Source organism: Euprymna scolopes, chromosome 45 (genome assembly GCF_053919585.1).
Source record: "Euprymna scolopes isolate OS-2025 chromosome 45, ASM5391958v1, whole genome shotgun sequence".
In the NCBI taxonomy this organism is placed as follows: Eukaryota; Metazoa; Mollusca; class Cephalopoda; order Sepiida; family Sepiolidae; genus Euprymna; species Euprymna scolopes.
Genome location: NC_136526.1, coordinates 8863623 through 8888622, shown reverse-complemented (window position 1 = coordinate 8888622; position 25000 = coordinate 8863623). Strand labels below are relative to the sequence as shown.

General features: G+C 34.5%; 1 protein-coding gene across 1 annotated transcript in view; it reads left to right on the top strand.

Moving 5' to 3' along the window:
- The window catches only part of LOC145269039 (alkaline phosphatase-like), a 178656-nt gene that overhangs the window by 153308 nt on the left and 348 nt on the right, over positions 1–25000 (top strand). Inside the window, exons 8-10 of the mRNA XM_080124641.1 lie at positions 939–1130; positions 9479–9610; positions 24611–25000. The exon at positions 24611–25000 is cut by the window's right edge and continues 348 nt beyond it. Coding sequence (XP_079980767.1) covers positions 939–1130; positions 9479–9610; positions 24611–24903 — 617 coding nt within the window. The 3' untranslated portion in view covers positions 24904–25000. The remainder of the gene's footprint in view (positions 1–938; positions 1131–9478; positions 9611–24610) is intronic.

Sequence of the window (25000 nt, the reverse complement as noted above, 5' to 3'; positions counted from 1 at the left end):
TATCTATTATTTATTTATTATTTATTTATTATTATTTATTATTTATTTTATTTATTTATTATTTATTATTTATCTATTATTTATTTACTATTTATTTATTATTTATTATTTATCTATTATTTATTTTATTTATTTATTATTTATTATTTATCTATTATTTATTTATTATTTATTTATTATTATTTATTATTTATTTTATTTATTTATTTATTTATTATTTATCTATTATTTATTTATTATTTATCTATTATTTATTTATTATTTATTTATTATTTATTATTTATTTTATTTATTTATTATTTATTTTATTTATTTACTATTTATTTATTATTTATTATTTATTTATTATTTATTTATTATTTATTCTTTTGTTAAATTTTCATTAAACTCGTCATGGAATAATATTAGGTTTCTAATTTCTTGAGATGAGGATTTGTTATTCGTACTATTTTGATTCATTGGATTACTGTTCTCATCTTGAGTGTGATTTTCATAACATTTAGGTCGGTATAATCTCCGACCTTCTTCAGGTGTATCTTGTCAAGCTCGGGAATGTTTCTGTCGAACTCAGAAATTTGGACGGAATTTCGAGCAACACCCTTTATTTACTTCACTTGGGGTAGCATGTTCTTGTTCCGTCAGCCATGACTGGATAGAAGTCCTAAGTAATTCGCAATTGTATTTTTTTCGATCGCCCATACTGAGGATTGAACCATCAACCCTCAGGAGAATATTACGTTTTACAATTGATTTTTCCAAATACTCTGGCCACTGCTCCACGGGTCCTTGCAGACCAAATTCCTGAGTTCGACAAAAACATTCTCAACATTTTTACATTTAAGCTATGTTTATCAGCATGAAGTTACTATTTACTGTTGCCTGTGTGGTAGTTTTGGAAAATGTAAACAATTGTGTGAAATTATTTCTTTCTTTTTCAGGAGGTCTAATCGATTACGGACATCACGACAATCAGGCCAAGAAGGCTCTCTACGACACACTGGCTTTCGATAAGGCGATACAAAAAGCACTTGATCTCGTCGATATTGAAAACACATTGCTGGTGGTGACGGCCGACCATTCTGCATCATTCACCTTGGTTGGTTACCCGACTATAGATAACCCTATATTCGGTAAAGTATTTTAAATCTACTGCTGTCCTTAAACAACCTGGTGCTACCAGATCAGGCTGCCTGAAGATATTGGCTTCCTGAGACGAAACGCACCTAACATTGATGCTTTTTGTTTTTCTACTTCCTTTTTTTATTACATTTTCACCCCAAACAAGGCACAGTGACACTTTGAAAGAGGGGGCTACTATCAGGTACATAAATTGCAGGGATACTATGTAGGGAGCTGAGTAGCAAGATGTCCGTTCACATTACAATTGAACTTCTGCGTGTCAGTATAGTTGGGAAAGCTGGAACCCGGAAGGGAGTTCCAAAGTCTAGCAGTCCTGAGGAAGAAACGGTATTTTTTTAGATTAGGTCCACCTTCACAATTTTCTTTTAAATTACGACTTCTATAGGTTTTCGACTATGCTGAATACGGAAATCGCATTGAGATTTTGCAGAAATAAGTAGTTATCGAGATATAAAAAGTTGTATTATGCATTGTATTCTTTGGCGGCCATCTTTGTTACGCGCGGAGATTTGTTTATGGCGCGCGCACGCGCGTAAAAAAGATGGCCACCAAAGAATATAATGCCTAATACAACTTTTTATATCTCGATAACTACTTATTTCTGCAAAATTTCAATGCGATTTCCATATTCAGCATAGTCGAAAACCTTTACAAGTCGTCATTTAGAAGAATATTGTGGAGGTGGACCTAATCTAAAAATTTACCGAAGAAACTATTAGAATAAAAAGCTTTCTTACATCTAGAGATCTCTACTGTGTAGGGGTGGGATTTTGCTGATTGTCGGGTTTGTCGGGGTTATTTACATCGAAGGGGTACAAGGGCTTGTAGTTTGTCGAAGCATTCACCATTAAAATACTTGTAGAACAGGCAGAGGGATGCAACATTTCGTCCATGGGAGAGAGGTTGAAGCTTAGATGACAGTTTAGGATCTATAAGTTGGAGACTCTCTTTTGAGCCCTGTCCAGGTGTGAGAGACTAGTAGCAGATGCACCAGCCCAAATGTGACAACAGTACTTTATACATGGGCTAATGGTGACCTTGAAGAGATACAGGATACTCTCAGGCGTAAGTAATTTTCTAACACGGTAGAGAGAGCCCACCTTTCTCACAGCAACCTTGGCAATGGTCTAAATGTATCTGTTCCAGCTCATGTTCCCTGTGAACGTTAGACCAAGAAGTTTGAAAGAAGTACTTTCAGGTAATGTATCTTTAGCCATAACTATTGGTGGTAGAGAAGGTTTCTTGTAATTATTGAAAGAAACAAGCTTAGTCTTGGCAGCATTGAATGTGACCATCCATTTTTGTCCTCATTCCACTACAGATTGGAGGTCATCCTCTAATGTTTTTGCCATTTCCTTAGATATGTGTTCATTTGTTTTCCCCTCGTGCCTGTTAGAGAGTGTAAGGTCATCAGCAAATATACCCATCTCAGAAACAATTTTATCAGAGAGATCATTTATGAATATTAGGAATAATAAAGGTCCAAGGATAGACCCCTGAAGTACACCCGCATTTATATCATATTGTTTAGATGTACGACCGTCAAGGACAACCTGGATTCTTCTTATTCTAGAAAGATTTAATTATGCTAAGTATTCTTCCAGTGATACCATAAGATTTGATTTTCCTGAGAAGACCATCATGCTATAGTCTGTCAAAAGCCTTAGATATATCTAGGGCTACCGCTCTACCCTCACCTGCTTTGTCCAGTGAATGTTACATACATTCAGAAATTACAGTTAGGATATCTGCTGTTGGTCAGTCAGAAGTTTAGCAGCTGTAAGGTGCTGGACTAGAGCTTAGTTAATTATAAACTTAAATATTTTGGTAAAAAGTAGGAGGAAGCTAATGGGGCGATAATTTAATGGGTCAGTTTTTTCGTCAGAATTCTTGTAAACTGGTACCATAGAAGCAGTTTTCCAGTAGTCAGGAAAGCAAGATTTGTTAAGGCATTTGCTGTATAGTTTGGAGAGAACTGGAGCAACCTCAGCAGAGCATTTTTTTTTATAGCACAGCCAGGATCAGATCGGGTCTACATGCTTTTGAGATGTCTAGGTTTTTTTGTGATATCATGTGTTTGAGAAGGTTTTTTATATCATGCACCTGAGAGGGGATGATTTTCAGATCATCTAGTGTAGCATCTGCTCACAAAGGAAAATCAGGGAGGGAATGGCCTGCTGCGTCCAATGTGGAGTTTGAGGCAAACCGACTGGCAAGTATGTTAACCTTCTCGGTTGCTGTGCAAACAACCTCATGAATATTGGATAGTGGGGGAATTGATTGGCCATTATTTACTACACTGTTGTAGATTTTCCAGAATTCATGGGTTCCTAATTTCTATGCTTCGATGCGTTTTCTAGTGATTTCAGTAAATTCTCTCTTAGCTGTTGTTATTTCTTTCTTACAATTATTTCTTGCTTCTATAAACTTCTGTCTGTTTGAACTGGGCTTATGTCGGTTAAATCTGCAGAATGTATATTGCCTCTGAGCAATGGCAGCTGCACAAGTAGAAGTAAACCATTTTTTTTTTTTTTTACACAGGTGTCACCACTTATCAAGGCCCGGACGCCACTCAGGGATAAGGGTTATTGCAAGTACAGTACATTAGTGTGGAGATTTGATGAAGTGTTTACTTAAGGGGGTGGTTCATTAGGAATTTGTTTACGTTGGACTTGAACACATCCAAGTTGTAGTCAGGTGGGAAGCAGGCAGACGGAACAGAGTTCCACAGGCGTGCAGCTCTAAGAAAGAAGCTTTGTTCATGGAATCTAAGTTTTGGTTTAGGCATAGATAAAGAGTGGGGGAAATTTTTCACAGTGAATTCGGCTAGACGGGTGTTTTTTGTGAAAGATTGGCGAGAGGGGGACCAGAGATTGGAGCTCAGACGAGCACCTGCCATGGAAATAACGATAAAATATATGGCAGCAGTATTCCATCAATTTTTTTGATTATCAATTTTTGATACTTATCAGAGGCTTTCCAATACAAAGCCTATCTTGGGGAGAGTGGGTTTTGCTATAGAATTCTCGCATAGGAACATGTGCTTCAATTGTTGTTTTGAACCATTCGGTGGTCTATTTTGCGCACTGTTCAGCGGAAGAGAAACGACGTTTCCCCATGGGGCATCTCTGATGTAATCCCTGATGGCTTTCCATTCAGGCTTCTTATAAAACCAAAACTTAATTATGTTCAGCAAAACCCTAACCCTAAACAACAACCTACCTTTCCCCCCTTCCCTTCTTCCCATTTTCCCTTTTTATCTCTCCCCACTTCCTGACTGGTTTCCTAACTTAAAAATGTACCAAATATTAATACTGTAACCCTTTTCCCTCTCCCATTACAAAACTCATTCATGTTCTGTAGGGCAGGAAACAAAAACGATAAAATCCACTATAAAACAACCAAACCAAACGCTGCAAAGTAGAGATCGAAGATAAAAAGCGCTTGAAGAATAAAAAAAAAACTGGATTCGGCAATAAATAACCTGAAAAGGGTTGATATGCCGTAAAACAAAACAACCATTATTATTTGTTCTTTCCTATATATCATTTAAAAAAGTAGTAAAGATACTGACAAATAACTTTTACTATATGCAACTAGCTTTCCCGACCGGGCATTGCCCGAGATTCATTATGTTTCTGCCAAGATAAGTGGACTACACATGCACCATCTGGAATTTCCAAATGGTCACTAATTTTAGTAATGACAAGGCTCAATGTTGCTTAACTTTTCCTACTCACTTCATGAATTGCTTGAAGTCAGAGCCTTCACAGCAATATATATATATATATATATATGTATATACGGGTTTTTTTATATTCAAAAGTAATGGACTAATGAATTCAACGAGGTTGTTATATAGTGCTCAATAAAAAGAGCTGATAATACTTGTTTATTGTTATATAAACATGCTCACATCCCGCTGCTACAAATAGCCACTTGTTTCAATCAAAACAATCAAACAACAGATATCTGTTGTTTGATTGAAACAAGTGGCTATTTGTAGCAGCGGGATGTGAGCATGTTTATACAACAATAAACAAGTATATATGTATATATATATATATATATATATATATATATATATATATATATATATAAAGGTTACAATAAAAAAAATAAAAGTTACAATAAGTTTACCAAGGTAATCAAAATGGTAAACTTAAAATATATTATAAATATTAAAGAGTTAATATTTACAAGTAAAATAAACTCAGCTCAATAAAACCGAAAAGGAAATAGAGCTTATAATATGAACAAATGATTAATAAAACATGTTAAAAGACATCTTGAAAAAGAGTTAAAAACATATTTAATTTTAAAAAAGGAAGCACAAGATAAGTGGATAGTCCTTAATCCGCGGAGTTTCGAAGAAATACTCTCCTTCTCATCAGAGGGCAGGAATTAGCAAAATGCAGGATCGGATTTTGCATATAAAAGTATTTAATGAAACTACAAGTAAATCAAAGATCTTACTTGGTTAAAAAAAGGGTGAGGTAAGGGGAACAGGAGGCAAAAGAAAAATAATAAAAAGATTTCACATGAATGGATAGTCCGGTGAAGGGTAAAAATCCAAAAATGGTAAAATCCAAAACGGTCGAATTTAAAATTTCAATCCAATGGGTAAATTCCAAATGGTCCAAAATAATCCAAAAGGCAGAGTTCCTTGGAAAAAAGCGCAAATGGAAGAATTCCAAATCATTAAAAGAAAAGCACTAGAGATAATATTTAAAACACGTCTGTCAAGGCTGGATGAATCAAAAAAACTCTGCGGATTAAGGACTATCCACTTATCTTGTGCTTCCTTTTTTAAAATTAAATATGTTTTTAACTCTTTTTCAAGATGTCTTTTAACATGTTTTATTAATCATTTGTTCATATATATATATATATACAATAGGACAACAAGAGTATGAGATGAAGACACAAAACTATATATGTGTAGATATAGAATGGATCATTTATTGAATAATGGAATACAGGCAAAATTTGGGGGGATAGAAGGGACTCTTTATGCCAGGGCATTTCGAAGCCTATTGCTTCTCATCAGAAGAGTAGAGAAGGTGCTAGGTAGCATGGGGGAGATGTGGCGTCTAGCGTAAGGCTCATTAGGGATGAAAAAGATTAAGAGGAATTATGGAATGTTGGGAAGCTTTATTGAATTCTAAATAAGGAGAAGCTTATTATATATAGTATGATATATAAGAATATAAATTGTCTTTAACATAGTATTGAGATTAAGGGGTATATGTATTATGGTTAAATAGGGGGTGTATTGTTGCTGTGTGGTAATTTATTTTAACGGTTTATGGGGTGTCTATTTTCTATGGAGTGGGTAATTTTGATTAATTTGGGGGGAGGTTATGTAAGGTTGTAAAACTGAAAGGTAATATATTTATAAGTTTCTACTGTTATGATATAGAGAGTATGATCATAAGGGGGCAGTCGGAGATTAGGATGGCAATGCCTATGAATGCATTTAACTTGATGCAAAAGGTTAAGTATACATATTGATGTTATAATGGGGGAGTAAGGAAACCATAGCTACTTATGAGAGTGGTAAAAATATACCAAATAATAGTAGAGTAATTATAATAGTACGGAAGATAATAGTAATGACAATTATAATAATAGTAGTAATAATAAAGTTGAAAATAAATTAGATGTAAAATTGAATATTAAAAAAAAAATTAGATATAAAATTGAATATTAAGAAAAATAAAATAAATAAAATAAAAATAAAGACAAAATTAAAAGTGAACATTAAAATTAAACATAAAATATAATGTTACCAATAGTTGTGATAAAATTAAGTTCAAAATTTCTGTTAATAACAGTGAAAATGGAGATAATGGTAGCGGTTATGGTAACAATGACGGGGGTAATAATAATGATATCAATTATAATGATGATTATAATAATAATAATGACGATAAAAACAATAATAATAATAACAATAGTAATAGCGTTAAAAACAGTGCAGTAATAATAATGATAATAATAAAGGCAGTAGTAACAATACTTCTACCACTACTTCAACATCACCACCACTATTACCAATAATAATAATGTAAATACTGTTAATATTAATTATTAGGGGTGCGTAAAAGAAAGGGATAACAGACAAGTGAGGGGGGTTAGAATAGCAGGAAATGGGGTTGAGGAATGAGGGATAACTGGACTCGTATAAAATAAAGTAAAATGGAAAATATATATATATATATACACACACACACACACACATATATGCATACACATACATATATCTGTATAAAAAATAGATGTATAATAAGCCGGGAAAGCGTAAGAGTTCGGTGAACAAAAGTCCCTTGGTTTAAATTAAAGGATTGCTTCACTAGGAACGGTAGTTTCAAGCGTCCACCTTAAGACTTTAAATTTCTTGAAGTTCGATTATAAAGGCCATCAAATTTATCTTTATATAGACAGGCCAGGCCTAGAAAGTTGAATACATACTTTCTCGTTTATGAGCACGAGGTACAGGTCCATCGAATCGCCATAACTACTTAATGTAGTAGTTTTAATCTCCAAGAGATACTAGAAGTATAATTTATAGCAGTCCTTTAAGTTTACATATTTCTCCAAATATTTTATTGGGGTCGTCTTCCGTAGATGTTTTAGTCTGTGGTTACGAAGCAAAGACCATAAAAATCAACGTCAGAAAATCAACTACAATATCAAAGGAACCAGTCCAAGAAAAGGCAATCCATCCAAACCGATGCAGTATATAGCAACAAAACTCATGAATTAGACAAACAATTTGAAAGCTTAGGTGGACGCTTACAGTTCCCTCAATCGAGCTAGAAAACTATTCCCACCTGAGAGATCCTTGCACCTCTACAAAGCCACAATTCGCCTATGCATGGAGTATCGATAAAAAAGACAAAACTAATCGATAAAAAAGTCAAAACAAATCGATAAAAATGTCAAAACAAATCGATAAAAATGTCAAAACTAATCGATAAAAAAGACAAAACTAATCGCTAAGACAAAAGAAGGACAGGATGTTTAAGTAATTGGGGTCCCATCCTCCATGTGTTGTTTAATGGATTGAATGGTAGAGTGATTGGAAAGCAAAAAGCTGCAAGCGAAAAGGAAACATATACCGATATATTAGTGAAAGAATGCAGATTTATTTACATAAATATACATGAGAAATAATAAGGATATGGATAGTAAGAATAAGAGTTCATTGAGAATAAGGAGTAACGTTACTTGCGGTTAGTCATGAGAGTTATTTGGGTGGTCATGCCAACCAGGAGCGGGCTCTGTCACATCTTGACTAGTCGAAAGTTCAGCAGAAAAAAGGGGGAGAAATATAAGAAACAGGAAGTGACGTGGCTGTGTTGCTCTCCAGTTATCAGAGTTTAGGGGCGACAATCGAGTTAGCCTGGAAATTTCAATTCCCTGCAGATATAACAAACTGATTCACCAAGAAATTCACCATTTTGTATGAACATTTTTTTCTATGTAATTTAAGTGATTTCATGTCTCAGCATCAAACCCCACTTTTTTCATTTTTTTTTTTTTTTTTTTTACAAGGGAGTCACCACTTACTAATGCATGAAGGCCACTCGAGAGAATAAGGATTAATGAATGTAAGGTAGTCGGTGAGGCAATAGTTCAATGATCGTTTTTGGTGCGAATTGGGTAGAATAGCTGATCAATTTTTCAAAGTGGCGACATCAAATTCTGCATATTACGTTACATGATTAAAGAGTGCTTTGTTTTTAAACCCTAACCCTAACACAGCTTATAATAATTAGACCATTTTCAAAACTAAATCCACTTTCTTCCAACTTTGCAGCTCACTTGACGATCAAATTGCAACCAATTGAATAAATCATTCCTCTTTATCAAGACATGTTGAATTAATTACTGCAATATGAAAAATATTGGAATCGTCGCATCACTACAATCTATGGATATAACAAACTGATTCACCAAGAAGTCCACCATTTCGTATGAACATTAAATTTTTTTTAAGTACTTCAAGTGGTTTCATCTCTTAGCATCAAGCCCTACTATTTTTCTTTTGTTTACAAGAGTCACCACTTATCAATGCCCAAAGGCCACTCGAGGATAAGGTGTAAGAAAAAATCTGCACATTTAACTTGTGTTTTTACGATAATTGGTAAAAAATAATTACATCATAGTTAAATATTTAGGGATTTATAAAGAATCGGAATCTGTAATCGTATCGGACTCGGGAATTCAGTATGGAATCGGTAATCGTATCAGAATCAGGAAATACTGGAATCGTCTCATCCCTAATTTATATAGATTATAATTTCATTAATCATTGTTTGTGTAATTTCAGGGGCCGTTGACAAGATGGAGTGGGGCGGTTCTTCCGATAATCTACCATACACAACATTGGTATATTCAACTGGACCTGGATATAAAGTGTCGTCTCAAGGCAAAAGGGAAGACATCAGCAAGGTCGATACAGGTGAGTCACGTTTTTGTTTTTTTTTGTTCCCGATTTTATTTGAGTTAGCCAAAATATTGAGAAAAAAATATTCTTACGCTAGTAAAACTAACACAGTACGAAGTCATGTTTGCAAGGTTTTGAATATCCGTCTCTAGGATCATCATCAGCAGCAGCATCAGCAGCAGCAGCAGCAGCAGCAGCAGCAGCGGCCCTGTTGTCTTAACAGACCCGGTACTTGTACTGGGCTGCTCACTGAATTCTGGTGTCTACACAGATGCTGCATTCAAATTAATTGTCCTTAGTCAATGGAGGGGGGGGAACCCTTCTATACTAAGGCAATTTTATTTTTGCAGAATCCCTTTTTGAGAGGAGCTGGTCATCTCCCACATTAAACTGACCTTTTGTCACATTTTGTTGCGTGGAAAACAAATAAATATCCAGTGTCGGCGACCATGGATCTCCAAATTGTAGAACCATGGTTATCTCAGGAAGAAAATTAAAGACTGTAGTTTATCCGCTGCTTTCCGTTTTCGGCAAGACACATCTGAAGAAGGTCTGAGGTTACATCGACCGAAACGTTGTGAAAAATGGCACCTAAGATGAGAACAGTAGTCCGATGAATCCAAATTATACAGATGTTCTGTTATTCAACTAGAAAAAAAATAAATAAAAATAAGAGTCGAGTTTTCTTAGTTTCTTTGAGACAGTGTCTAGTACTGTGTAATGTTACAATATGCATAAAAATTCCATTTTTTTTTTTTTTTTTTTTAATTTTTACACTTTTGCACCGATTTTCTCCGGCTAAAACAAAAATATAAAGTTTTGCATGGGTCCGAATACCCTATATATGAAGTTTCATGTCTGTAGACCAAAAACTGATGGAGGGTTTGGTAGGCAAAATTTTTTTAAACAAATATATATATACGCATACATAAATATATATAGAAAGAGGTTTGCGCTTACTATAAACTTTTTATGAAAATATTAGGCGAGTCTAAATCGTGTAGAATATCCGCATGGATATAATTACACGTAATTGTTGACTAAAGATGATCATCTCATAAGAAAACCGAAAAAACAAAAACCGAAAATAAACTAATAGAGAATTAATTAAAATGAATGTTTAAAAGAATATGCAAATTAGCTAGATCTTTTGTTAGTGAATGCAATGCATATATAACAAAGTTGTATTTTCTGTTTAAATAAATCCCACTAAGTGCTCCCTTGTTTTCGGCCGTTACCGGAAAACAGGAAGCATTTCAAAATGAAATAGGTAAGGGTGGGTCAGTACTAACACATTCGCCGTTTAACGTTTTATTTGGTTCATTTATTTTTTATTACTGTTATTTTTCTTTATTTTGGGGTGTTTTTAAGGCTCTCATTATCCCCGCCCATCATCCGCATATATCATACACATCACAATTTCATCCGCATATATCATACACATCACAATTTCCATTTTGTCATTATTTCATTGTAAATATAAAGTCATTATATATTTTATTTAAAAAAAAAAAAAAAAAAAAGCCATTGTATATAATTTTATTGTTAAAAAAAAAAAATTGTACATATTGTCATCTGGGGCTTTAAGTAGATCCAACTCCTAGAGTGAATGCGGTATTGTGGTGATTGCAACTAGTGATAGGGAATAGACAAGTGGACGACCCCCGACACCCATCTCCCCCCCCCCACACCCTTTCTGGCCTCATGCCACATTTAAAAAGAATTAGTTGCCTGTTTTATATAATTTTAACCCTAAAATTCTGTAAAATTTGTGATTTTTCTTCTTAAATAAATATTTAAATATGAAAAAGGCAAGCCTTTTTTTTTCTTTCTTGGCCTTCATCTCAAGAACCCCTCTATACTGAGACACTTATTATTTTTGGTTCCTACCAAGGTGCCCCTTTTATCCTTCTTTTCGGGAGCTGGTTCCTCTCACCCCCACCCCAACATTAAAAACTACCTTGTGTCACATCTTGCTTTCGTGAGGAGAGCAAATAAATACCAATGGAAAAAAGGGTTTTTTAATATGAATATCAATGGTTGGAGTATAGATTTACGTGATTATTGAGTTGAAAAAAAAAAAGGTACGATTTTGAGCCGCTGCATGAAAAGAAAAAAAAAAAAGAAAAAATAAAAAATAATAAAAAATAAACAAAGGGAAATAATTATTTAAGTAGAACTCATTATTGAAATGAGTATTATTTCATTTTATTTATTGCGGACTGTCTGTCTTTATTTCTGTTTTTTTTTTTTTTTTTTTTTTTCATCCCGTCGCGGTTACCACATGACAAAGGCCAGTTGGTGGCCGAAACGTCGTTAAAAAAAAAAAATAAATAAATAAAAGCAGCAGCAGCAGCAACAACAACATAATGGATTATATTCCGCAATAAATAAAATTGAAAGGGAATAAAGTCTGTATTTCTTAAAACAGAGTTATTTCCCTTTTATATATAAAAAAAAGTTTTTAAATTCCACTAAATAAACCGAAGGCTTGCCCTTTTCCTGTTGTTCTTGGCCTTCGGCCGGGATCAAAGTGTAAAATAAGGTAATGTGTCCCAGTCAATGGAGGGGAAACCCTCTATACTGGGACAATTATTACTTTTGGTAACCAGAGTGTCCCCTTTTTGCCTACTTTTAGTGGAGCTGGTTTTTTACCCCACATTAAAAACGGCCTTGTGTGCCTAATTTGATTTGGTGGGGAAGCAAATAAATACAATAAACCGAAATAATTTCCTTATTCGTCAATAGAGAGTTATCCCCCTTTTGTTAAAAAACTCAAGGGAAATAATCCGGTATTAACGAATAGAAAATTCCGGGTTTGTATTACTGTACACATAGATTCGAAAAAGTTGTCAAAAAACAAATATATAACAAATAAATGTTATCAAAGGCAAGATATGTTACTTTTCTACCTAACTGGATATATTTTTGTGTTTTTATTCAGTGTAACATGTTTATTCAGCTCGAAAAACATACAGTGTTTACCGATGTATTGGAAAATTCAAAATGGCGGCCGACTCTCTCTCTCGGAGAGGGTAAGTTTGGGAAAAGGTATTATAAATAATAAACTAGACAAAATACTGTTAGAAATTCGCTCAATATATGTTACCGTGACATAAGTTGACATATATTCGGTTGTTTTTTAATAGTATTTTGTATAGTTTATTATTTATAACATCTTTTCCCAAACTTACCGTGTTAAAGAGACAGTCGGGTGCCATTTTGAATTTTCGAATACATTGGTAAACACTGCATGTTTTTCGAGCTGAATAAACATGTTACATTTAATAAAAACACGAAAAATATATCCAGTTTGGTAGAAAAGTAACTTATCTTGCCTTTGATACCATTTATTTGTTATATATTTGTTTTTTGACAACTTTTTCGAATCTATGTGTACAGTAATACAAACCCGGTGTGTTTAAGAGGGGGTTAGGTGAAAGATTCCCCTCTCACCAACTGAAAATGAAAACAATTGCAAAATCTGTTATGCTATCAACTTGGAAAATATAAACATTTATAGACAAGAAAAATCTATGATAAAAAATAAAAAATAAATATGTTACATTAAATAAAAACACAAAAAATATATCCAGTTTGGTAGAAAAGTAACTTATCTTGCCTTTGATAACATTTATTTGTTATATATTTGTTTTTTGACAACTTTTTCGAATCTATGTGTACAGTAATACAAACCCAAAATTCCTTTATGGCATAATCTTCGTCAGTCAGAGCTAATAGAAGTATTAATTAATAGTTAAGATTATTCTTGGGTTTTATTGCCTGAGCAACCCGTGTTTCACTATATATGTATGGGAGGAGTGCTACCATTCCTTGTTCTCACTGCAGTAAAACTTCTCAAGCAAAGATTGGGCTTTATCAGCCGTCACCGATGATGGGCAGTGTTGCAGTTAAGTCCCGGCAAAGTTCGACAACTCTAGAAGGATCACATAAGTATTTTACACCGTAAAATCACGAATATTACGAATTATTAGTTTTAAAATAAAAATAAAAATTATTAAAGTTAAAAAAAAAAAATGTAATCAATATAAAATATATTATATAATTAATATAAAAAAATATGAAAATTTGTTCCATTATTCCCATCTAATGGAAGAGTTGTGGAGACGGCGTGAGAAAGGACACGCATTTCCACGAATTATTAAAAGCATAAGACAACAAAACACTTTTTAAGAAATGTTCAATTTTTAAAGTTGTTTTATTTTATATAAATTTATATTTTGTTACGTGGTTCATTACTTCAGATTTTGTTTTGTTCGTTTTCCTGTTAAGACAATAATACACTTTCTAAAAATTGTTTCATTTTTCTGTTAAATAAATATTCATAAATATAAAAAAATTATATTTTGTTCGTTTGCTTTATTTAATCAAGTGATTACTTCCAATATTAAAACATTTTTTATGTTAATTACATATTTTTTATTTAAAAATTTTAATAATTTTTATTTTAAAACTAATAATCTCTCTTCTCTCTCTGTCTCTTATATATATATATATATATATATATATATATATATATATATATATATATATATATAAACGTGAACGTGTCTGTGTGTGTGTCTATATATTTCCCTACGCAATAACTCTGTCAATTTTTAGTCTACAGACTCAAAATTTGATATACAGGGTACTGAGATTTGGGAAAATCGATGTGATCGGTTGTCGGCCAGAAATTTGGGTGTTAAGGCATCAAAGTTCATCGATTTGACCTTTGAGAACTCTACCAAACTCTTCCGACAATTTTGGGTCTACGCACTTGAAATTTTAGATATAGGTTCCTTGGACATGAATCTAACTTAATAACTTGATTTGAGCCCAAAACAATAAATTTTAAGGGGTCATAATAGGGGTCAAAGTAAAAAAAAAAATTGACCTCTGCGGTCTCTTCCAAATTACTCAGACAATTTCTAGTCTAAATATTTGAAATTTTACATAAAGGGTATTCAGAGATAGGGCAAGCTTTTTCATCAGTTTAGGTCGAAAATTTTTAGTTACCAATATATAAATGTATATATGTATGTCTGCTTGCATGTCTGCCTTAAACTTTCAATAGAGACGACGGATTTACCAAGATCAGTATCGTTTTAAAGTTCGACCTTTCATACGACAAATATCGAAAAATTGGCTAAAAACATTAATATCTTCCCCTTCAACTAGGCACTTTTCTACAGGGGGGGTCACTTTTTTCGCCGATATTTTTGAAAGTTATCCTCTCCTTTAGATTGTCTAGCCTTAATTTTAAAAAAATGTCGCTTCCGGTTTGGCGGTGGTCGTAACAGCATAAACATTAGGTTTTACCCCGTTCTTTTCCTCCTTTGCGGTACGGGTTCGAGCCTGCCTTCCTACGACCACTTTTTTTTTTTTGCTCAACATACACATTCAAACACCCGGGCAACGCTGGGCTGAAATGCTAGTTCGTAACATTCGTGATTTGACGGTGTAAAATACTGATGTGACCCTTCTGGAGATGTCGAACTTTCCCGGGACTTAACTGCAAGACTGCCCGATGATGACTCCCTCCACCCCCACCCTACAGAGTGATCAGATGGTCCTCGTCGTTCCGACGGACGAACAACAACAACAACAACAACAACAAGACTTTGTGGTTTAGTGGGGGATGTCCTTTTCTCTTCCCTGCAACCTCTCTCCCACAGAAGAGACGTTGCGAGCCTGTCTTTGTTTTATTGTTATCTCCATGGCAGGTGCTCGTCTGAGCTCCAATCCCTAGGCCCCCCCTTAACAATCTTTCACGAGAAACACCCGTGTGGCTGAAACTACTGTCAATAATTTTCCCCACTCTTTATCTGTGCCTAAATCCAAATGTAGATTCCATGAACAAAGCTTCTTTCTTAGAACTGCACGCCAGTCGAACTCTCTGCCGCTTGCCTGTTTCCCACCTGACTGCAGCTTGGACGTCTTCAAGTCCAACATAAACAAACTCCTGACAAACCGCACTCTTAAGTAAGACACTCTATCAAAACCCCCAATACTAATGATTACTGCAATACTATCTCACTGATTACTGTACACGCAATAACCCTTATCCCTGAGTGGCCTTCGAGCCTTGATAAGTGGTGACCCCGATGTAAAAAAAAAATTTTTTAAAAAAATAATGGTAGGAGTTTGCGCCAGGACGTAGAAATTCCGGGAATCTGTCGCTGTGCAGAACGCAGAGGGAAACAACTCTCGTTTACTAAAAGATTTATTCATTTTCTCATCTCATAATTTAGGACGCTCGATGTAAAGTTTTTTTTTTATTAAATCAAAATATTAAAAAAAAGAAAGCTGCGACAATTTTTTTCTTTTTGTAACAAAGTTGATAACATTAATAATAAAAAATGTAGTTTTTTCACGACTATTAAGAGAAAACCAACGAACCCACGTTATTTTCATTAGATGAAAACATTTTTTTTTTAATTTCGGCAACTTTTTTTTTTTTTATTATTATTATTATTATTATTATTATAATAATAATAAAAAATAATAATAATAATTATTATTTTTTTATAATAATAATAATAATAATAATAATAATAATAAAACAAAACAACAAAAAACAAAAGTAAATTTCATGGTAAGGTTTTTAAAAAATTAGTCTTTAACGTTTGAAAGCTACCAAGACTCTTTAATAAAACAAGGATGATTTTTTTAAAGCTGCGGCGACTTTTTTTTTTACTGTAACAACACCAGCATCTAGTTTTTAACGTTACAAAAAATGAAAATACGACCACAATTGTAAGCTGCAGCAAATTTCTTTCCACATTTTTTACGACTTAATAAGAGATTAAATGCGGCGAAAAGAAATTATATATTCTTCGATGGCTACAAGCACCGTTACTCTCACAAAGCTGATACCAGCGTCACTCTTCCCACGTAATGAGAGTTATTTTTTCAAAGAGAATATCTATCGGGTGGCCTGTCTCTGGCAAAAGATATGTTCTCTAACAATTTAATCCCTTTTTATAGAGTTACTTCGATTTTTTCTTATTACATGATAAGATATGCCCCCCCCCCCATTTACTCTGGATTTGGACTTCAAATAAAGTTTGGTGCTGCCAGATGTGAAGATATTGGTTTCCTGAGACGAAATGCACCTGACATTGATGGTCTTTGTTTTTCTACTTCCTTTTTGCAAAACTTAATTATGTTCTGCAAATCCAAAACCAAAAACAACCCTCATTTCCTCCTTTTCCTTTCTTCCCATTTCCCCTTTCTCTTTCTATCTCCCCCCTCCCCAATTTCCTGACTGGTTTCCTAACTTAAAAATGTACCAAAACATTAATACTGTAACCCGTTTCCCTCTCCCATTGCAAAACTCATTCATGTTCTGCAGGGCAGGGAACAAAAACGATAAAATCCACTATAAAACAACCAAACCAAACACTACAAACTAGCGATTGAAAATACAAAGTTTGAAGAATAAAAACCTTCTACAAAATAACTGGATGCAATGTGAATACTATTTCCGAAATAACTGGATTCGGCATTAAATAACCAGAAAAGGGTTGATATGCCGTAAAACAAAAACTACAAACTGATAAAACAACCAAACAAAGTATAATAGCATATTTGGAATAGTGTTGCCACATCTGGGCAGGAGCTGCTAAAAACAGCCTATCCTGCCTTGACAGAGTACAAAATAGACTTCGTGGCTTAGTGGGGGATGCCCTTTTCTTTACCCTGCAACCTCTCTCCCACAGAAGAGACGTTGCGAGCCTATCCTTGTTTTATCGTTATTTCCATGGCAGGTGCTCGTCTGAACTCCAATCTCTGGTCCCCCCCTCGCCAATCTTTCACGAAAAACACCCGTCTAGCTGAATCCACTGTGAAAAATTTCCCCCACTCTATAGCTGTGCCTAAATCAAAACGCGGATTTCATGAACAAAGCTTCTTTCTTAGAACTGCACGCCTGTGGAACTCTGTTTCGTCTGCCTGCTTCCCACCGGACTACAACTTGGATGTCTTCAAGTCCAATGTTAACAAATTCCTAATGAACCGCCCCCTTAAGTAAACACTTCATCAAATCTCCACACTAACGTAATGTACTTGCAATAACCCTTATCCCTGAGTGGCTTCCGGGCCTTGATAAGTGGTGATCAATGTGTAAAAAAAAAAATAAAAATAAAATTTTTTTTTATGATTCCTCGTCCTGTTTCGCCCCCTAATATAGTCGGAATGTTGGAAAATTCTCCAAATTCTTATGCATATTATTCAAGTTTCATTAACATTGAATAGACGTATATGTTTTTAATGGAACTCGCTCCAGCCACGTAGTATAAGGAGGTAACAAGAATGATTTACGATTATTAAAAAAAAAAAAAGGGAGAAATGCTTATTGGGCTTAGCCTTGAAAAAAAAAAAAAAAAAACTAGGAAGAAAACAGCCAGCAGAAAAGGAGTTCTACAAGTTTGTGCTTCTTGGAATAAAGGTCATTATTACAGGGTGGAACAATAAAAGTGTCTCCCTAAAGAAAACAACGCTATACATATTTATTTTAAAACTTTTATTGAGAAAATCAATTCAGGTAATTTGATTATGTAGCAGAGCTAACATCTATTCAATGTAGCCGCCTTCAGCCTCAATCACTGCCTCGATACAGATAGTGAACTGGGAGTATACCTTTTCCACAAGAACTGGCAGGAGCTCGGCGAATACTGGCTGGATGGAAGGATAAAAGTGTCGCCCTAAAGAAAAAAACATTACAGCTATTACATTCCTACTTGCAGCCGCGAAAGACGTCATATTAGATGCAAGTGCTAATATTATATTTATTTCAGTTTTTAATCTTTATTTTTATTTCATTGGTTTATTAATTGTGTAAATGGTTTTCTCGTGGAAAGATGTGCCGATTCTATCTGGCAAGTTCATTTGGAATATATATTTTATTTTATTTACTTATTTTTTATTTTTTATCATAGATTTTTTCTTGTTTATAAATGTTTATATTTTCCAAGTTGATAGCATAACAGATTTTGCAATTATTTTCATTTTCAGTTGATGAGATGGGAATCTTTCACCTAACCCTCTCTTAAACACACCAAATGGACTTTTATTAAGTACAATACTTAATTTTTTTTTTTTATTAATGGGGAGTAGACAATGCATTGTGGATGCATTATCGGCAGCTCCCGTTACTCTCGCTTCTCTTTATTTGTCCCTCAGTCCTCATTTTTAATGAGTGATTTTTCTGACAAAGGGGAAAGAAAAAGCTGGTTTTCTAGGTTGGCAGTATTTTGCGTAAACAGCCGCCAGGGATGTCGGAAATTTTCTGTTTCTATGTCTATCCTTGTAGCCATGTCACTAGTAAGGGTGCTGGAGGTAAACATTTTATCTGGGCTGACGTTATCCGCCTGATAGTCAGGGACCCGAACCTTGGATTAACCACTAAGGAGGCTGTCAATCAGCAGGTGCAAAGTACTGGAGTTGCTGTATTGCCATTTGGTGAATGGATTCTGGACCATGCAGTAGCTTCTGGTGGGGCCTCTCGATGCCATAATAGTGTGTAATTGTTATGGCTTTACCTTTTCATGTGCTACAAAAAAAAAAAAAAAATTTTTCATTTCTATTTCTCTCTTACTTTCCCTCTCTGCCCTGCTTCAGGCATGTCTGTCGACCTAGTCCACAAATCCCAAAACACCATCATGAAAAGTCTCAATAAAAAACACATGATTAAACCCGGATCTCCAACTTCTAACGTAGACCCCCACTACCAGGTCTCCTTCTCTAACATCAGGGGTCTACATTCTAACCTTCCAGAGGTGGAAACCCAATTACAGGAGACTAAACCAGACATATTATTTCTAAGTGAAACTGGCATTGGACTGACCATTTCCCTAGATGAGTTCGTAATTAAAGGATACTCTAATTTAACTTCCAAATCTGACCCCCAAGATCGCCATGGCCATGGAATATGTGCCTATATAAAAGATGGCTTTCCATGTGGTAGGGACATCTCCAGAGAAGATCCTAACTTACTCTAAATGTCCTTCCGGGTTGCACTAGCTCAAACTACTGCATTTATATTTGCTCTCTATCACCCCCAAAACAGTGATGTTACTATCTTTAAAAGGATATCTGAGAAAATTGACCACACCCTATCTGCTTATCCTTCAGCTAATATTCATGTCTGTGGAGACTTCAATGTTCACAATGTGAAATGGTTAACTCACTCAAACAAGACCGATGATGAGGGGGGGTTCTGTTATGATTTCTTCATTGCTCACTGAGATTGCTCCTCACTAAGATTGTTCACGAACTCACCCGTGTTCCCAATACTGACGGCCAGTAAGCAAGTCTTCTAGACCTCTGTCTCACAACTTGCCCTGAACTGTGTTCAGCTTCTGTTCTGTGTCCACTTGGATCTTCCGACCATTCAGTTGTATCAGTTAAGATAAAAATGAGATGTGATGTCCCCAGATGTACTTCTCCATCATACAGTATATCGATACTCTATGGCTGACTGGGATAGTTTCCGCACATTTATATCAGATCTACCTCTGCATTCCATGTTTTAAAAGGATGTGTCCTCTATAGTACCAGACCTGACAGAATGGTTAATATATAGTATAGACTGTTTTATACTCTCGAAAAAATTCCAGCAGAAACCTAACAGCCAGCCGTGGTTCTCTCCGGAATGTGGTGCTGCCAGTGCGCATAAAAATCACTTTTTCCATTGCTTCCAACGTAATAGATGTAATGAGACTAAAGCCGCTTTCAGAACTGCTATCAACCATTGCAAAAAAGTAATAAAGAACGCAAAAGACTTGTATGCTCAGTCCGTCAAGTCCAAAGTAGCTGAGCAGCAGCTTAGTTCCCACCAGTTTTGGCAAATAGCAAACAGAATCCTAAACAGAAGCGTGTGCTCTATCCCAACTCTCATAAATGGACCTGAGGTAATCTCGTCAGCATCAGACAAAGCCAAACTCTTTGCCAAGAACTTTGCAGCTAATTCTAACCTTTGCGACCAAGGCTGCCAACCTCCAATATTTCCTCCTGTATCAGAAAACACGCTATGTGATATACAAATATCTGTACGTGATGTTGCCAAACTAATCTAAAACCTTGATTCCAGTAAAGCAACCGGCCCTGACGGTATTCCAATTATAGTACTCAAAAGACTTCAACCAGAACTAGCACCCATAATTACAAAACTGTTTAAACGTTGTTTTAAGGAGAATTGCTTCCTATCACTCTGGAAAATCTCATCAGTATGCCCTGTATTTAAGAATTCAGGTGATCACTCATCTCCCTTACAATACAGGCCAATAAGTCTCCTGTGCGTCATGAGTAAGTTGCTGGAATCTGTGTTAAATAGAGAAGTAATCAACCATCTCAGCAAAAATAACCGTCTTTGTAACATGCAATATAGTTTCCATTCTGCTAGATCTAAAGCAGATGTGCTTACAGTTATATCTCATAGGATTAGCGAATCTTTTGACGGAGGCTACCTTTCTAGGGCAATTGCTCTTGACATATCAAAGGCCTTTGATAGAGTATCGCATAAAGGTTTACTTCACAAGATCTCCAGCTACGGTATAGCTGGAAATGTCTTCTCAATTATTAAATCATTTCTCTCTGATAGGTTCATAAGAGTAGTAGTTGATGGGCAGAATTCAGAAGCTCTTAGTATTAATGCTGGAGTCCCTCAGGGGTCCATCCTAGGCCCAACTCTCTTCCTGATCTATATTAATGATCTTCCAAATCACATTCTTACATCATTCGTAGACATCTATGTTGATGACACTACTATCTATGGTAGCACATCTAAGACTGTAAATGACCAAGTTTTCTCTGATTCTCTCTCCTCTGATCTTGAGCAAGTGGTACAATGGGGAAAGAGGTGGCTTGTTACTTTTAATGCATCTAAAACCAAGCTTATATCTTTACATCATCAACGATCTGATCTCCATCTGGCATCAATTGAAATGAATGGCTCTCGTCTTGGGGAGGCCTCATGTTTTGACAAGCTTCTGGGCTTGAGCTTTACTCCTGATCTGAAATGGAACACATGCATTAAATCCGTTGCCAAGGCTGCTGGAAAAATGGTGGGATCCTTCTATCGATCCAGTAGATATCTCACTGCTGATGCAATTCTCTATATAAGAGCCAGGTACGTCCAAGGATGGAATACTGTTGCCACATCTAGGCAGGAGCTGCTAGAAAGGACGTCCTGCCTTGATAGAGTTCAAAATAGACTTCGTAGCCTTGTAGGGGATGTCCTTTTCTCTTCCCTGCAACCTCTTTCTCACAGAAGAGATGTTGTGAGTTTGTCTCTGCTTTATCGTTATTTTCATGGCAAGTGCTCGGCTGAGCTCCCTTCTATGGTCCCCCCTCGCCAAACTTTCACAAGAAACACCCGTCTAGCAGAAAACACTATCACTAATTTCCTCCACTCTTTATCTGTGCCTAGATTCCATGAGCCAAGCTTCTTTCTTAGAACTGCACGCCTTCCGTTTTTCTGCTTTCCAGCTGATTACAATATGGTTGCCTTCAAGTCTAACGTAAACAAGTTTTTGATGCGCCGTTCCACATAAGTTTACAAATTTACCGAATTTCCATTACTAAAATTACTATATTGTCCAGTTTTTACTGTATACTCTTTAACCCTTATCCTCGAGTGGCCTCTTGGCCTTGATAAGTGGTGATGCCTATGTAAAAAAAAAAACAAAAAACGCTTTATTTCCCAACTTTATGCCGTCAAACAAAACATCCTAGCCAGTCAGATAAAGCATATACGAAATGTGTTTTAAACTGTAACGGTGTCGTTACATGTACGTAGAGGGAGAGGGAGAGAGAGAGAGAGGGAGAGAGAGAGAGAGAGAGAGAGGTGGGGGAGAGGGAAACACACAAGCGTTACGTATTAAATCTAGATTTGTAAAAAACATCTTAACGTGCTCTCGAACGTCATCCACGTATCTAACGTGATCGTCTTCTCTAACGTGCTCTTTCTCCTTTTCATACACGTTTTCTTTACCGGTGACGTCATTTCGCATGTATTTGTATATGCGCGTCCGCGCTCTGCTACACATTGTCTGTTTTCGTATTATAGGACCGACAGACAAGCGTTCACCTTTATATATATATATGAGAGAGAGAGAGGGATTGAGAGAGAGGGATTGAGAGAGAGAGAGAGAGAGAGAAAGTGTGGAGAGAGGAGAGGGGGGAAACACACGGGCGTTACGTACTAAATCTTCATTTGTAATGGCCGCCTTACAGGGTTTCGAATGTGATCTCCCAGCAAGAAGAATGGAGATGAGAGCGCGTTAAATGTATATATATTTGTTTAAAAAAATTTGCCTACCAAACTCCTCTGCCAATTTTTGTCTACAGACATGAAACTTAATATATAGGGTATTTGAACCCATGTGAAACTTTATATTTGGGTTTTAGCCGGGAACAATTGGTGCAAAAGTGTGAAAATTAAAAAAATTAAATTTGGTGAAGGTCGAACGACGGCATTACGAATATGCATGCGTAATGTAATAGCTATTGGTTCATTTTTTAAACTTGCAGCAAACATGTCTTCATAGTGCAGTCATTAACGTCAATGGAAAAAGTAAATTGTAAGCTAAATGTGTTGGCTTCAATTCTCGGTGGTGGCACATTTGTCATTTTTTAAAAAAACTTTTTAAATCATTGCTATATATTGGGTACAGTATAATATAATACATACGCAAACGCGCGTATGCAAATGTATTCGAAATGCCAAGAAGAATGGAGATGAGAGCTGTAGGCATCTCGTTACGGCTGTGACAGCACCCATGACTCTAACGTGCTCTCGAACATCATCAACGTCTTTAACATGATCATCTTCTCCTTCTTATAGACTTTTTCGTTATTGGTAACGTAATTTTGCATACATTTGCATACATGCTTCCACGATCTGCTGCGCATCGCCTGTTTTCGTTTTAGTCGACGTTTTTCCCCCTTTTTTTTTTTTCACGGGAAATGCTTCAATGTTAACTCATACCCTAATTATAATACTTGTGTCAATTTTGACGTATGAGGTTCCGCCACAGATGATTTGTTTATATGCTTTTCTAACATTTTAATCTGTTTTGTGTAAACTTTCTTTCGGCTTTTTTTTCAAATGCATCCCTTGAATCTTTAATTTATTTATTTTAATTTAATTTATTAATTTATTTATTTATTTTAATTTAATTTATTCATTTATTTATTTTAATTTAATTTACTAATTTATTTGTTTTAATTTGATTAATTTATTTATTTTAATTTCATTTATTAATTTATTTATTTTAATTTAATTTACTATTTTATTTTATTTTATTTCATTTATTAATTTATTTATTTATTTTAATAATTTATTTATTTTAATTTCATTTATTAATTTATATATTTTAATTTATTAATTTATTTATTTATTTTAATTTAATTTATTAATTTATTTATTTTTATTTAATTTACTAATTTATTTATTTTAATTTCATTTATTAATTTATTTATTTTAATTTAATTAACTATTTTATTTAATTTTATTTCATTTATTAATTTATTTGTTTATTTTAATAATTTATTTATTTTAATTTCATTTATTAATTTATTTATTTTAATTTATTAATTAATTTATTTATTTTAATTTAATTTATTAATTTATTTATTTTAATTTAATTTACTAATTTATTTACTTTAATTTAATTTATTAATTTATTTATTTTAATTTAATTGATCTGTTTATTTATTTTTATCTATCTTGATTTAATTAATTAGTTCATTTTAATTAATTGATTTATTTATTTTAATTAATTGATTTATTTATTTTAATTAATTTATTTATTTTAATTTAATTAATGAATTTATTTTTATTTAATTAATTTATTTATTTTAATTTAGTTAATCTATTTACATGATTTAATTAAATTATTTTCATTGTTTGATTGATTTATTTATTTTAATTAATTTATTTTAATTAATTAATTAATTTGTTTTAATTTCTATGTCTATTATAAGTTGTTTATTTATTTATTCTTTCAGAGGATAAGGACTACCTCCAGCAGTCAGGTATCCCCATGCAGTATGGCACCCACACTGGCGAAGATGTCGGCATCTACGCGATCGGCCCGTGGGGCCACTTATATCACGGCGTGCATGAGCAGAGCTACATCCCCCACGTCATGGCCTATGCGGCTTGCCTTAGCAAAATGGGCAAAGCAGCGCCGCACTGTCGGTCTGTTACCAGTGAAGCTCCTCAACTACGAACGACACAATCTGGACATTTGCAGACGCTATTCTTCGTCATTTACTGCATATTGTATCAATTGTCATAAAACTGTACGCGTTTCTTACTGGTCTTGTATAAAAAGGTTATATATGTGGTAAACGTTTCCTTTTTATACGGGTATCGACGTGTAATTTATACCAGTA